Source organism: Macaca mulatta, chromosome 1, assembly GCF_049350105.2.
Source record: "Macaca mulatta isolate MMU2019108-1 chromosome 1, T2T-MMU8v2.0, whole genome shotgun sequence".
In the NCBI taxonomy this organism is placed as follows: Eukaryota; Metazoa; Chordata; class Mammalia; order Primates; family Cercopithecidae; genus Macaca; species Macaca mulatta.
In genome coordinates, this window is record NC_133406.1 from 216119578 (window position 1) to 216136533 (window position 16956).

Here is a 16956-nt window from a genome sequence, read left to right on the forward strand (position 1 = left end):
AGACAAGGTCTTGCTGTGTTGCCCAGACTGGTCTTGAACTCCTGGCCTCATGTAATCCTCCCACCTTGGCCTCCCTAAGTGCCGGGATTACAGGTATGAGCCACCATGCTTGGCTAGGAATTGCACAGTTTGATTTGATCCTCAATCACTTAGGATCTTTATTCTTTTTTTAAAGCACTTTATTAGAATAGGTAATATATTTACCAATTTCTAAAAACTTAAAAGTATACCTTGATAATTTCCCACCTATTTACCTCAGGCACCCAATTCTCTTCCAGAAAAAAAAAAAAAAAAAAAAATGTTACCAATTTCTCTATTGGCTTTCAAGGTGGTTACTATTTGTATATAGTAGTTATATTAAATTTTGTTCCTCAATCTTGCAACTAGAAATCCAGCTGAATTATTTTTAGTAGTTGTAAATTATTTTGGATTTTATACACACACACACACACCATCACCATCATCATTACCTGCCAAGGGCAGTCATTTTGTTGCTTCTTTTCCATTCCTTATTCCTTTCACTGATGTTACTGCATTGGCTAGGATATCTCTAAATAAACTAGCTGTGAAAGTAGCTGGATAGTAGCTGTGATAGAGGGCAACCTTGTCTTATTCTTGACTTTAACGATATAGCTTCTATTTCATTTGCTATAGGTTCTCAATAAAAGTCTTTATCAGGTTAAAAAAAAGTTACCTATTTTGCTAAGAATGAGTAACATGAATATTTTAATCAAGTTATTTTCTGTACCTATTGAAATGATCCTATGGTTTTTTTCCTTTAACGTATTAAATGTGCTGAATCACCCATAGAAAAAAAAGTAGTCTCAAAACACTTTTACAAGTTGTTGTTGTTGTTTATTTTCATGAGGGGGGAAAAAAGAATCCTTTATGATAGTGAAAATATACTTTATTTTTAATACCATAGCTGCCAGCAATATACTGGTGTTGATGTTCCAAAGAGAAAAGAAAATACATGCATCCTATAAGCTTTCATTTGCCTGTTCCAGAAATTCTAAAGAAAATACTCCAATTCTGTTCAACATGATGGCTTGAGGAGCTGAAATTTTTCCATGATAAAAATATACTTTGTGTGGCCCAAACCTTGACTATTTATAAAGGATGGAGTTTTTAAAAGCCCACATATATCAATAATGAATGCTCCCCTCTCTTTGAATTAAATGCTTAATTCAAATTAATGCAAGAAATTGATGAATCATTAAATGATGAACTTTGTATCAAAATGTTCATGAAAAAATACATTTCGATTTCCTCTCCATTTTTACTTTGTAGTTATTTTCTAAATGGGTTTAAGTACACAGAAATCAATGCTATCTACATGCAACTCCGGAGAGATTCAAAACACAACAGAAATAAAGTTAACATGCCTAAATCCTAGAGTTGATCCACTTAGTGTAAGAATAAATGTCAGAAATCTCTTAATTGCATACAGATTGCTCAAGGATTTAAAGATAAATTGTGAAAGCCAAAATTACCAAGAAATAAAATCTTATTTGAATTTTATCATAAAAGTTAACAGTCCTAGTAAAAGACAACAGAACTGTATAGAATATCTGCATCTACATCAAAAAAAAGGGAAGTTTTATCAGCTAGAATAGAGAGCTTTCCAACTGTTGAATACAAAAAATTTCTCAGAATCTCTTGGAAAACAGATCCATTCAGACTCCAATCTCCTCACTGAAGTAAAACACAAAAGGTGTTTAAATGAAGGGGAATGGATTCACTAGTTGTAAAAATAAAATCAGATTTTTCCATTATGTCAATTCATATACTGCATGACCTGTCTACTATGAAAACTTTTATGTCCCAAATTTCTCAAGATTTTAAACTATGCTCTTTCCACAAACATACAATGGGGTTAAAGCATGTTGCTGGATCATCCTTTTTACTAGCTAGCTTTTGTCCATTTACCAATTTCCATTTCATTTGACTAACTTCCCTGATAAAGTGGTATCTGTCTTTCTACAGAGAAAAATAATTCTGTCTTCATCAAAATCACAATAGACATGCCTTCCTCGAACATTTAGAGGGATGGCCAAGTGTAATCACTGGGTTAATAAAAACAGGAGAATATCCAAAATGAAAATATTTGAGTTTCAAAATGAATTTTCATCACCGTATTTTGAAGAATGGAGCTCTCTGTTAGCCCTCCACCGTGCACCACTTGGTCCACTGTTCACTGGAAAGAACAAATCTTACTGCTCTTGAATCTTTTTTATACTTTAAGCTATGAGGCAAGGTTCAGTATCACCAGAATGAATGCCAAGTTGCCACTATTTAAAAAGTAGGTGAAGAGTGATAATGCCTGCCTGTGTACTGGTGCAGATGGGACACTTTCACCCACTAAAACCACTGCAAAATAATTTCTCAATAGATAACTGACTAGTGCTTCTTCCTTGAACCAGATAAATCATACAATATTTAATTACCAAAAAAAAAAAAAAAAAAAAAAAGCGGGTACTCAAAACTTTTGATAAGCAATAAAGAGTTTTAAGAAAGGTATGGTAAAGAATCTCCCTAAGCCAAATGGATAGGACATGGAGATTTTCTTATCTTTCATACTAAGCTAATTAATGATAGGTTCAAAAAATGCAGGACACTTATAAAAAGCTGCTTCCATAAAGCCAGTGCTCACTAAATGTTAGCATATCAAAGTGGGAGAAACACTGCCCTTTTAAAGCAATAAACTTAAAATTTCAAGAAACAGCCTATGAGAAATAGCATTTCCTATACAAATTAAGTATAAAAAAATTACCAAAAATGTATTATAGTCACAATCACAGTCTTTGGAGTACTACTTAGAAAGTCTGGTTTTGTTTTTGTCTTTTAAAAAAGAGTAAATACATAGCAAAGTTTTATTTTTGGCAAGTTCATCCTCCCTTGTTAGAGCACAAATAATTTCTGGTTTAGGACTTCAATTTTAAAAAACCCCAAAAAACAAAACAAAAACATGCAGAGTGCTAGTCCTCAACATGGCTACTGGAAAATTTAACTCCAGGAAATGCAATGAGTGAGATCAGGCAAAACTACAGTAAAGACACACTCACCATAATTATAACTTAGTCCCAAAGGAATGAACAATCCTCTATACAAGGTAAATGGGGTGAACTGAGAAAGTTGGTGACCTGTGTTTTATCTTTTTTTTATATAGGACGGATAATGCATTCTTTAGGTCACCTACATTAAATGTACTTTAGAAATAAAAATTCACTTGATATTTTGACAAACCCGCCCTTCATTCCTTAGGTTAATTTCTGTGTTAATTTTTACATTACTAATCATTGTACTGCTATAGCTAAATCAACTAAAAATCAGTTTATGTAGTGTTGCTCAAAAGTTGTACAAATAGCAAGCTCTATGATTACCTAAAAACAAGCTTTTTAAAATAAAGAAAGCAATAATGTTCCAAATGAATGGCACAGGGCACAACACATATAATAAACATATTTAGACAGAGTATCAGGTGCTCATCAATTCCTCTTATAAAGATAAAATGCTTGAGGAAGGTCTTGAGAAAACCCTCACTCCCTCTAAACTTTTAGCTTCTACATGGTGTCAGATGTTACAATTGGTATGAAGGATAAATACTTTTAGGCAAAAGTAAAAATCTATCTACAAAGCAATATAGCAAAATCTGTAGTGACTTTTGTAGAAAGCTCTCTTCTCTGGTGGTAATAGTCCTTAGTACATATCCTGGATAGACTAAATTGAAACAGTATTTCTGATACAGTAGCAATCCTTTCCTATACTTTTACTAAATATTACAAAATTCCAAAAAATACATAAATATTCCTTGTACCATGCATTATGCACCAGTTTGGGGCTGCCTGATAAAGTCGTGGCTACTATTTTAACAATTAAACATTGCACCTCAAAAGTTCTGCCATCTGTACACAGTGAATGGACACAACGCTGAGGGCTCCTGAGAGATGGCAAGCTACCTCTAAAATGAAAAGTTTGTGGTGGAGTGTCTCCAAATTAAAGAGAGGGGAACCCGGGTAGAGAAGATAGGCAGGGTAAAATGATTTTAAAATAATACTGCTTCGGAGTGTATATTTTAAGATAACTACTATACCTTGTCTATCCTTGATCCTAATCTTTAATAACTGCATGTTCGTGCAAAATACAATTTCTGCTCTGTAAGAAGGAGTAGCCTGTTAGGAAAGCATATTCTTAGGGGAAGACATGAAGACATCTCTTTTATGAACGCAATTTTACTTGGTGAGTCTTTTGGCTACATCACTATATGCTATTTCAACCTCCTTATCACTGGGACAGGTATTGGTGAACTCATCCCTACTGTATGCATTAGTTAGGTATCTCCAGATGCCGGTCATGTCTTTTGGAATATCAAAGTTGCGATATTTTTTGGCCACCACCTGAAATACAAAGAGATCAAAAGTTAACAGACTTATTTTCCATGTCTTGCAAGCTAGACACATCTCAGATTTGGGAGCAAATAATTAATGCTCTAAATCTTTGAGAACTGCTTCTATTTGAAAAGAAGTCTGTCACCATCATTCTAACCAGTTTTAAATAATGACCAAGACTGCAAGCTACACCAGGGATTTAGAAGTGTGACAGTGACTGCAAATAACTGCCTTGGACACCCAGAAAGACAGCCAAGTATAATCACTGGAAAATACTTCACAACACACATACACTATTTTACATCTGTTTTTGTTATCTTAGGTCTTTATTTACAACTAGTGCTTATTGTTATTCTATTTAACAATGTGCACAGCCCAGTGTCTCATATAATAAATGCTCAATACTTTTTGCCTTGAATAGAGAAAGCCAGGTGTGATCACAGGACAGAATTTGACACCAGAAGTCAGTGTGGCAAACTCCAATTCAAAGTCATGCATGATATCTTTGAATTTTTATGCAGTCACAGAAAAAAAAATTCATCTTTCTTATATTCCTCAATTTTAAGACATAATTTTCCATTTAACTAACTCCAGGGTGTTTCAACTATTGCCTAAACAGCATTGAGTTAAACAACTAGTCATATAAGATCAGAAATGTTTTGAGCACAAAGGAAATGCCATGTTAGTAAATATAATACAAGGCAATGGCAATGCGACATCACCCCCTCAGACCTACCTTGACAATATGCAGTTTGGGCAGCAGGTTGCAATCAGCTAATGTCATTTCATTGCCATCCAGAAATTTACGTGTAGAAAACTTAATGTCCTCCATACTATTTTCATCAATTTCATCAGGGAGAGGAGAATTCAGATATTCATCTAGTTTCTGCAGGGTTTTCAGGAGACCCCTCTCCAGTGCTTGGGGGGGATAAAAAAGGAAAAAGTGAGAATACTGTAAGAAGGAAAACCACTCAAGTCCACATGTAGAAGCATGACTCTTTGAGTCAGTAACTGTTTAAAAGTGTTTACTCTGACACAAGGTACTGAGAACAATACAGACAAGGCCCCTGCTCTCCTAGAGCTTAATTATGTGATAGGGTGAGGGATGAAACAAGTTTGTTCAGGTAAAAGTATAAATAAGCATAATAATGTCAAACAGTGGTGTTTGTAAAAACTTGCTAACAACAGGCCGGACGTGGTGGCTCACGCCTATAATCCCAGCACTTTGGGAGGCTGAGGCAGGCAGACCATGAGATTAGGAGATCGAGACCATGGTGAAACCCTGTCTCTACTAAAAATACAAAAATTTAGCCAGGTGTAGTGGCAGGTGCCTGTAGTCCCAGCTACTCGGGAGGCTGAGGCAGGAGAATGGCATGAACCCAGGAGGCAGAGCCTGCAGTGAGCCAAGATAGGACCACTGCACTCCAGCCTGGGTGAAAGAGCGAGAATCCGTCTCAAAAAAAAAACTTGCTAACAACTACATGTCCCACACATGAACACAAATGCTCCAACACATTTGACATTTAAACTGGAAAAATGGATGAGAAAAGGCAAGCACATTAATTCAAATCTAGAGATTAAAAAATCTTAGAGACAGATTATTGCCCTCATTTTTAATTCCTGCTCCCCCAGGAATATTTTGATTTATCAGCAAGAAATGTGTTAAGAAATACCAATTCAAACAATCCAAACAGAAAACCTGGGATTTTCAAAACTGTCTTATAATTCACAGGAAGCCAAGAATAGCATTATCTTACACAAAAAACACAAAGGTCAAAGAGTTCAATTTTCAATACTGAACTAGGAGCCTCTTTTAACCAAATAGATTAAGATGCTCTGATTGTCATGATTCAGATTATCATGATTCTGATTGTCAAGATTCAGAAGAAAGGATAATAGAAGATCTGTCTGTTGTTATTCCGTATTTTTGATGGCATTCATTAACGTGGGACAGAGCACCACTGTATATCTGGAAAGTCAAGGTTAGTGGCCCTCAGCAGAAAGGGGGTGCGAATGTCATTAAAAATATGGAGTAACAACAGACAGACCTTCTATTATCCTTTCTTATCCTTTACTTCCAATCCACCTTCCCCCTCACTCTCAGAATAGATGAACTTACACAGATGACTGTGGTAACTGGTCACAAAAGGAAGTTAAATATCATGAGGTGGCAAACCATGTAGTTTTAAGTCTGAATTCAGTTGTGTCCTTTAAGGAAAAAGGTAAAGGCTTACATGCTGCATCTTAGATATTTTACCAGCAATGTACATATGTCCTAACCCCAAACCTCTTCTTCCAAATTGCAGCCACCCACTCAGCCTTTGGTCCCTTCATGGTAGTCCAGGTAACACATGGTAGTCTTAGTTAGGTAAGGGACTACAGGCATAAAAAGGAATGAATAGGTTTTAGGAGATAAAAACTAACAGAGTTCAGAAACCAAAGTGAATATGGAGAAAGGGGGAAGATGCATTCGACAAAATATAATTGAGCCCCTACTACATGCCAAGTCTTATTCTAAGGATTGTTAAATTCACTGTTGAATAAAGTGTAATAGGTTCCTATCCTCAGAGAGTTTAGATCTTGGGGACAGAGGGTAGTATAGAGAAGCTGGTCAAGAAAGTAAAGACTCCAGGGTGAATGCTGGTGTCAGTTACTGAACCATTTACCTTCCCAAGGAGAAACAGATTTAGGGGCTATGGAGATGAGTTCAGTTAACATGCTGAGTTTGAGGTGCCTGTAAGACATGTGAATAGAGATGTCCAATAGACAGACAAATACGGTTTCAAGTGTCACAAACTAAGCTGGAGTAATGTGTTTAGAAGTTATGAGAAAATAAATGAACACTGAAACCATGGAGTAAAGGGTAAGTAGAAGGCCTAGAGAAAGCCCTAAGGAACGTCATTTAAAGGATAGGTAGGAGGAAGAGCCTGTGGAGAAGACGGAGTTTCACCATGTTAGCCAGGCTAATCTCGAACTCCTGACCTGAAGTGATCCGCCTGCCCTCGTCCTCCCAAAGTGCTGGGATTACAGGCGTGAGTCACAGCAACCGGCCAGATTTTTGAATTTTTAAACAATCTTCCATTCCTGAGAAATCCAACGTGGTTGTATTACCTTTTGTTATGTTGCTAGATTTGGCATATTTTGTTTCAGACTTTTGTATCTATATTTGAGAAAGACTGGCTTGAAATTGTCCTTTCTTTTGATGTTCTTATATGATTTTGGTATCAAGGCTCCCTGCCCTCAAAAAGCAAGTTAGAAAGTATTCCCTCTTTTTTGTTCCCTGGAAAAGTATATGCAAGTATGACCTTCCTTCCTCCAATGCTTGGAAGAGTTCAACAGTGAAGCCAAATTATAAGAAATTTAAACGATATAAGAATATTCACATACTTAATTCCTCCTTGTGTCAATTTTGTTACACTGTACTTTCTGTAAATTTCTCCAATGTTTTCAAAATTATAAGCATAAATTTTTTCATAATATCCTCCAAAAATCACTTTAATGGAACATCTGTAGCAATCCTCCTTTTCATTCCTAATATTGGTTTTTGCTGTCTTCTCTCACTTTTCTTGATTTTCCTTGTCAAGGACTTATAAATTTTTTTTATTTGTTAGATTTTTCAAAGAACTAGCTTTTAGCTTCCTTGTTCAATGTCATGTTTGTTTTCTACTTCCTTATATTCTGTTCTTTAGTATTTCTAATTTTTATTTCACCAATATTGAGCTCTTTTCTTTTCTAATATAGGCTTTTGGAAATATACAATTCCCTCTAAGCATGGTTTGAGCCATATCTCACAAATGTAGACATTCTGTATTTTCATCCCTTTATTCTTTTTCAATCTGTGGATTATTTAGAAATATGCTAGTTAATTTTCAAACATGTAGAAACTTTCTAGCTGTAACTTTTGTTTTTTCATTTTTGAGACAAGGTTTGACTCCTGTCACCCAGTCTGGGGTGCAATGGCATGCTCTCGGCTCATTGCAACCTCCATCTCCTGGGCTCAAGCGATCCTCCCACCTCAGCCCCCTGAGTAGCTGGGACTATAGGCACACGCCACTGCACCTGTCAAGTTTTTTTATTTTTTGTAGACAAAGGGTTAAGCTATGTTGCCGAAGTTGGTCTTGAACTCCTGAGCTCAAGTGATCCATCCACCTCAGCCTGCCAAAGTGCTGGGATTACAGCCGTGAACCACTGTGCCCAGTTCTAGCTGTACTTTTGTTATTGATATCTATCATATTTTCTTTGATTGAGAAACATTCCACATGTTTTCAATTTTTTGGAAAAATTTTTAGCTTTGTTTTATGGCCCAGCTTTACCATCAATTTTGTTCCATGTGCATTTGAAAAACAAAAGTATATTCTGAAGTACAGTGAGATATGTATATACATATATGAGATTAAATTTGTTCATTGTATTGTTCAATTTTGTCTTCTCATTGTTTTCCTTTTGCGGTTGGTTCTAACAGTTACTAAGGAGGTAAGTTAAGATCCCACTGTGACTGCGGATTAGTCTCTCCCTTTTAGTTCTGTCAGTTTGGCTTTTATTTTCAGGCTAGTTATTTGGTAACACAAGTTTAGAATTATTTCATCTTCCTGGTAGATTAACCTTTTTAAATCAGTCTGGAACATGTTTCATTATCTCATAATGCTTCTTTCCTTAAAGTCTACTTGATCCAATGTCAGTGTGGCTTTGTCAGCTTTCTTTAGGTTAGTATTTACACTATTGCATTTTTAGCTTTCCTGGATCCACATTTCATTTATTTATGTGTTTCAGATAGATAGATAGATAGATAGATAGATAGATAGATAGATAGATAGATAGAGTCTTGCACATAAGCAACATTGTTTTTAATCCAGTTGGTAAACTTTGTTTTTTCTTTGGAATATTTAAATAATGTATATTCAATGTCATTACTAAAACTCTGGTTTAAATCTGCCATATACTTCTTATTTGTCCACCTGTTCTGTGTTCTTTTCTTCTCTCCTACCTTCCTATGGATTACATTTTTAAAAATTATTCCTCTATTTCCACCTCTGTTAGCTTAATATACATCCTTTTCTAGTTTTTGTTTCCCTGACTCATTAAAGTTTAATTATAACTGTTGCCACTTCCAGGATAATGCAAAGAACTTGGAACTCCATTAACCTCCTTTCTGTCCTATATGGTACTATTGTTATATATTTAATTCTACTTTTTAAAAATTAATTAGTTTATTTATTTATAGACAGAGTCTCATACTCTGTCGCCCAGGCTGGAGTACAGAGGTGCAATCTCAGCTCACTGCAACCTCTGCCTCTGGGTTTCAAGTGAATCTCCCACCTCAGCTTCCTGAGTAGCTGGGATTACAGGTGTATGCCACCACGCCTGGCTGATTTTTGTAGTTTTAGTAGAGATGGGGTTATGCCATGTTGGTCAGGCTGGTCTTGAACTCCTGGCTTCAAGCGATTCACCTGCCTTGGCCTCCCCAAGTGCTGGGATTACAGGCGTGAGCCACTGTGCCTGACCTGGTAATATTTTTTACTTAGGTAAATATCAAACAAATTAGAATGTGTTACCTAAGTGATAAGTGACAAGGTCAAAGATCTACCCACTTTATTTATTAAATGATAATGCTAGCCATAGTCATGATCAAGTTAGCTTATTTCTTAGAGGAAACATAACCAGCAGAGGGCACTGGAACCCAGTAAAATGAAGTTGAGACATTAGCAGAGCTCAGCTGAAACTACAGAAGTGACAGAGAAACAAGCCACTTAAAAGATCAAAAACACAAAACAATAAACAAACTTTTATTAATTACATTCAGGCCAGCATAATGCAAATAGTTAGCTGAAATGTAGTTTATAAATTAACAAGAGAATACAATGTCAGAAACAGCTAGGTCAGTAAGAATTCCAGGAAATGATGAAACACATTTTATGGTTATATTTAAAAGGAAAAGAGAAAAAGGAGAGAGCAGAATCTGAAGGTTGTAAAACAAGATTTAATATGCTTTTTGTTAAAGGCAGTGAATGCATGGCCGGGCACGGTGGTTCACACCTGTAATCTCAGTACTTTGGGAAGCCAAGGCAGGTAGATCATCTGAGGTCAGCAGTTCAAGACCTGCCTGGCCAACATGATGAGACCTCGTACCTACTAAAAATACAAAACTTAGCCAGGCATGGTGGTGCACACCTATAGTCCCCGCTACTCAGGAGGCTGAGGCAGGAGAATCACTTGAACCCGGGAGGTGGAGGTTGCAGTGAGCCGAGATCATGCCAGTGCACTCCAACCTGGGCGACACAGCAAGACTCTCTCTTAAACAAAACAAACAAAAAACAATGACAAAAAAGCAGTGAATGCAGAACAAGAACATATTAGAGTACAAGGACTAGTTCTTTGACCAGATTACAATGAATAGAATCAGTCCATGGGGAGGATAATGTTGCCTGAATTCAAACATTGAATTATTGTCTCAAATGCTATTTGAGTGTTTTGACAAGTTTTTGAGCAAATGTTTAACCTTGGACCTGCCGTAAATTAATGTTTTTCCTGAATTTTATATATATATAAATAAAATATCCTAAATTTACAAGGTTTATAACACATAGTATTCCTCAGTGCAAGGCACAGTTGTTCATGCCTGTAATCTCAGCACTTTGGGAGGCCAAGCTGGGTGGATTGCTTGAGTCAAGGGGGTCAAGACCAGCCTGGGAAACGTGGCGAAACCTTGTCTCATTTAAATACATTTTTAAAAGTCTAGCATAACATTACAATGACTCTTTTTTCTATAATTTTGGACTTAGCAAAGCACTTTTGATGAAGTTGAATTGCTATACCTGACTAGAGTGTTAGTAATTTTTCATAGTTAAGAATGTCATAACAAAGATATATTAATAAAAACAAAGAATGATGAATTACTTTGATACAATTATATTTATCAACGTAAGGTATGACCAATAAAACAGATGCAAACAGAGCTATCAAAAAGTACTAAATAGCACCATTCAATAAACACAATACAGTTTTCAAGACTAATCATCACAAAGGAGTATGTAAAGATAAAGAAAATGCCAAAATTAACCACTAGAAGGCAGTAGCAAGCCATCACAAAGTAGCTCCCTGTCGGTAGATAATAAGTAGCACTATTATTCTCCAATACCCTTGATGTAGTAATGCTGATATCTCTAAGAAGCTATTTCAAAAGCTCTCAAAAAATTATTAAGTGCAACAGAGCAACACAATCAGTTTAAAATTAATTATGAAAGTCAAAACACCCTTTTTTGTCTAAGAGAACACAGTAAAATTAGAAAGATTAACACACACCAGGGTCCAAAGTGTAGGGAAATGAATACTTTCATGTTTGTGGGAATATAAACTGGTATAGACTTTTAGAGAACAATTTAGCAAAATAGAGCAAAATTTAAAATGCACAAACTTCTTGAACTATTTGGAATCTAGCTCAAGGACATTCACCAGCAGCACTGTTTATTATAATGAAGAAAAAAAAAAAACTTGAGACAATCTAGATGTCTATCAACATGGAAATGGCTAAATGAAAATCCATATTATAAAATACAAAGCAGAATTTCTAAAAATAGAGGTAGATCTATATTTTGATATAGTAACTGCATAATGTATGTACACAATACATATTTACAGAAATGTTTGCAAAATTACATAGGAAAAAAGGACATTAAATTGTTGAGGTCATGTAATACAATTAAAGAGGGGCAATTAAGTTTTATTAAATTTATTTCTATACCATTTTAACTTTTTCAGCAAGCATGTATTCTCTGTTGTTACATGATTTGAATGCGCAAAATTCAAGGCAGAAAACATTAAATGTAACAAGAGCATTTCTGTTATTGAAAAACAAGATAATTTACAATGACTACAACAAAGACTAAAAATTATAAGCACTGACATGGATAAAAATATATTTTCAAGCTACCTACCACAGTCTTAATAAAGGGTAACCTTATACAAACAAGTTTTAAGGCTAAGTTACACATCAATGGAAAACAGAAAGAGGTAATGGGTATTTAAAGATAATTGAATATACAATGCAGGCTTACTGCTACAATAATGCACAACCATCCTCAGACTTACAACACTTTTCCAGAGAGAAAGGCAGGAGTTGTGGGGAGAGGAGAAGGGAGAGAATCCTGAATAAAAAGGAACTAATCAGGACCTCTAGATTACTTGCCTCCATCTAAAAATAGGAATTTGGACATCATGAAATATGCCTCAGAGTACATTCAACAATGCTAAGTTCACTTCTCTCTTGTGAGTATTATAAATACCAATGACTAGTTACAGTTGGGACCTTGGCCAATTACATAAATTAATACCACCACAGAACTTTAAAAAAAAGTAGGAGATCTAGGGACAGGTCATGCTTAACACATCCCCACAAAAGAAATTACCCATGAACTTCTCTTTGAATGCCTAAATGGTTACATAAACTTTTACTCCCAATCAACTTGAACATGTTACCAAAATAATTATATATGTGTTATCTATCATCAGTGTCTCCCTTTATTCTTTACATTTTACTTTTTACTTCGTACTCCAACCTAACCACTAGTCCTTCTATTTCAGTTTCACTAGCCCAAAACTGTAGCATTCAGGCATCAAATCCCTGACGAATTAAGTCCTAAAAGGTTTAAAATTGTCTAAACATATTGGATTTTGAAAATATTTAATAGGTGGTAAAACTAATCAGACTTGTCTACTCTGATTTACACCATGTAAGACAAATCCATCTCTGTGTGAATTGTCAGCATTTGGGTGGGGGTTGGGGGAAATAAAAAGGTGAATCACTAATTTCCTAGGATTACTAAAGCCTTTTTGATTGCACTAAACAGATGTGAGACCTGCAGCAAACATACATAAGGAGGGCCCATTAAGTTCCAAAGTGATTTGAAATATTGTTTTCTAAAGTATCATGGCCTCAACAGGTCCCTGTGGAGAGAAGTTGCTTGGCAACTGGAACTTTTATTTTCCAGTAGGTAATTCAATATAAAGCCTTCTAGATTATGTACCATGTATTATATTATGTTGTTTGTTCTTATTAGTTACAGCACTCTGAGCACATGAAGAGTAGGTGGCTACTTAAGATAGTAACAAATTGATAGGGAAAAAATAGAATACAAAGTTATACTTAAATGAGTCACTTTCTAACCTTTTTATTCCCCCCCTACCCCGCCCCATCCTCATCCCTCAAAGCAGAAGCAAACACATTTTATTCCTTTTATTCCTTTCTCCTCCCCACCAAGAAATTTAACCACCCTCCAACTCCCAAAAAACCACACAGAAAAATACAAACATAACTGTAACTAAGATTGTTCCAAGCAGTATGCAGCAGGAACATCTGGATATAAAAGGGTAATTTTATGAAAAGAACAGTTAGCTTGCATGAAGGAAGGGCAGAACAGAAAAGACACTGTCTGTGGAAAGGAGGGGCTCCAACATAATCACTTACTTAATGTATAAATTGCTTAGACAGAAACATTAGTCAGGGAAAAAAAAAAAAAAAAAAAGCCAATTACTAAAGAAAATTGCTTCCAAACCATGGCAGCTACCGCAATACATTATTAACAGATACAAGCCAGACCTAAGCACTAACATTTTTCCCTTTTTTCCCTTCACTGTAGAAAAACATTTCATGCAGTATTATTCCAAAAATCAAGAACAAAAAACACTGGAATTCAATACTATTATTATAAAGTGCTGCAATTTTAAAATTTAGTAATAAAAAATAGTCTGAATAGCTTGGGAATTTGCCTACTGAAATAACATAAGGAAATTAGGAAGTATTTCACTTTTTTATACGATATTTATTCTTGTTTAACTAGCACTGACATTTTCCCCTTTGGTATTCTTGTTCCTTTGCTGACATAAACTTCTCAAAAGAACCCCACTCAAGCTAGGAAACTATCTGAAACTATGATAAATATTTTTAGGAGCTAGCATTTTTGATTATTGGGTTACTTTCAAATAAACACTAATGTGTGCTACACAGTTTTCCCCAGAAGAGAAGAACTATGCTTAACATCCCAAAGAGAAGAGAAAATGAAATTACTGAATGCTGTAGTTAAGACAAGGTTCATTGAATGGAACCTCTTGCAAAGAGACCTCCCTACACTATACATCCATTTGGTAAATAAGATAATAAAAATAGTGTCCTTTAATAAATAAAAGAAAATTGTATCTGTACTACCTAAACAATTCTCACCATGAAAACATGACTTGAAAATGAAATTCCAGCTTGAAGATGCAGATAAATTTGGAAGGATAGTATGTCTAATTACCCTCTTAGAGCAACTCCAAAAATTGCTCTTTAAGGGTAATTAGCAAAAACAACAACAACAAAACCCTCAGACTGACTTTAGGCTGCAGGCACTCAACAATAAACATTTAGTTTTAATTTAAATTAAGCTCGACCAATCTATGCTAAACCACCACAACCACACAATCCACTGTTTCTGATGCACCATTAATTCTTTGCCTAGCTCCCCTCACAGTAACTTCTCAAAATAATATGAGATCAACTTCATTCAAGAAGCATTTTATCACACACTTAACTATATACTGTGCTACTAGCTAGAAACATGGAAAACAGCAACATAGGGACTTACTCCAGTTTACCATCCAATTTCTGACCAACCCTGAAAGACAGTTTTTATTACTTACGGGAATGGCTGGACTCTAAAGTATTCATTTATAATCACTGTCATAGTAACAGCTTGTTGTTGTTTGGGGTTTTTTTTGCAGTGTTAATTCAATTTTTTGTTTTTTACCTTCATTAGCCTCTGGCCTTGAATTCTTGATATATGCAGAGAATTTGGCAAAGATGTCCATTCCAGCAGTATTTGATTCTGGGTGTTTTGGTGAAAGCTTTAAGTACCTAAACAGAAAAAGTGATACGGATTATAGATCCTTCAAATATGAATTAGCATAAGTTCTCTCAAACCACCGTGCTAGCAGTTACTAGACGTCTTTTAATAGTTATTACTATAAGAAATACCATAATTTGTTTTCTATGGTATTTTTAAAAAGTGTTTTTTCCTTAGGAGACAGAGCTCTGATGTTTTTGTTCACATATTAATATTCTTGGCAACCACAGGGCATGTGCACTCTACCTCCATCTGATAAATTAGAATGCTGGGGAAACAGTTGACTTGTTCAGAGATTTGTGCCAGGCCAACGGGAGTCTTGGAATGAGACTGCTAGAGCAGTGCTGTCCAAGAGAACTTTCTGTGATGATGGAAATGTTCTCTATCTTCATTGTCCAATACAGTAGCCACTAGTGTCATGTACCTATTTGAATATGAATTTAAATTAATCACAAATAAAATTAAAACTTCACTTCCTCAGTTGCACTAGTCACATTTCAAGTGCTCAGTAGTCACCAGACAGCACAGCTCACGTGCCTTCTCAAACAGCAGTGCCAACCAGATCCTTAGTATGCCCTGCACTAAACCAGCCAGAGAACCCCAAAGGCAGGAAAAGTGCCTAGGCTGGTCAAGCATCATGATCATCCATAGCAGGTTAAGCACAAAAACAGTAGGAGGCGGATCAACCGCTTAAAACCTACACCTGGGATTTCCCAAAACCTCACTTATATTACACATTCCCTAGAATATTTATGAGGGTAGCACTGAACAACAAAAAACTAAGATGTCAGAAAGCACGCTGACAAGTGTTCTATTGTGTTGTCACATTTTTCTACTTTTAGAACAGACGTAATACACCAGCTTTCTAAAACACACACACAAATACATTTTTCACATGTTTAGATTCAAAACACACATACTCTGTGTATATTTCTTCTTCAAACTGGAAAATATATGAAAAGGCTCAATTATTCATCTTCCCCTTAGCAGGACTCATGTCAGCCCCAGGAGTCAGGGCTAGAAGAATTCAGATTCTTAGCCCCATATTAGGGAAGATTAATCAGCTTGAAGGTCCTGCAAAACGTCACTAGAAAATGGACTTGGGAGCAATAAGACTTTAGAAAGAACTTAACAGTGTACTAATTATTTCAATTCATTTATTTGGACAGATTGTCTTGCCAGCTTTCTTTAAAAACGAAGGGGATATAGTTTTCGAAATTTAGTTCAGTTGCAAGTTGTGTTTCAGCTTTTATATTCATGTATCTTCCATTTACTATTTTGGATTCAGGAAGAGATGTATCTTCTAAGTATTGGGCAGAGTACTATATTGGCAAGGAAGATGTAAAGTATCTATGAACACCTATATGCTCAAGACATCTTTCTTTTTAATAGGTCTACCTAGTCTCTAGATAGCTCTCATTTTTTAAGCTTAAAGATTTATCTTATAAACACAATTATTTACATAAAGTTTTTCTATAAAAAATTACAGTGAGTTTCACCTGAATTTAGATATCTGTATCTATCTAGACATACATTAACCGCACATCCCCAACTATAGAACCCTTTACCCTCTCCATTTTCTTTGTTTCTGCCTGAGCAGAAACAGTTAATCACAGATCCACCATCCCTGGATTTCCTCTGACTATAAAAACAAGCCTCCAGTTTAAATGTTTGTACTGCTTGTAATACAGGAC

General features: G+C 35.5%; 1 protein-coding gene across 3 annotated transcripts in view; it reads right to left on the reverse strand.

Moving 5' to 3' along the window:
- Positions 1–833: 833 nt before the first annotated feature.
- The window catches only part of CLIC4 (chloride intracellular channel 4), a 98403-nt gene continuing 82280 nt past the window's right edge, over positions 834–16956 (reverse strand). For 2 of the 3 annotated variants that reach the window (XM_077992594.1, XM_015131177.3), the window contains 3 exons: positions 15167–15273; positions 5125–5306; positions 834–4397 (listed from right to left, as the gene is read on the reverse strand). In XM_077992594.1, the coding sequence (XP_077848720.1) occupies positions 4233–4397; positions 5125–5306; positions 15167–15273 (454 nt within the window). In that variant the 3' untranslated portion in view covers positions 834–4232. 3 annotated transcript variants of the gene reach the window in all.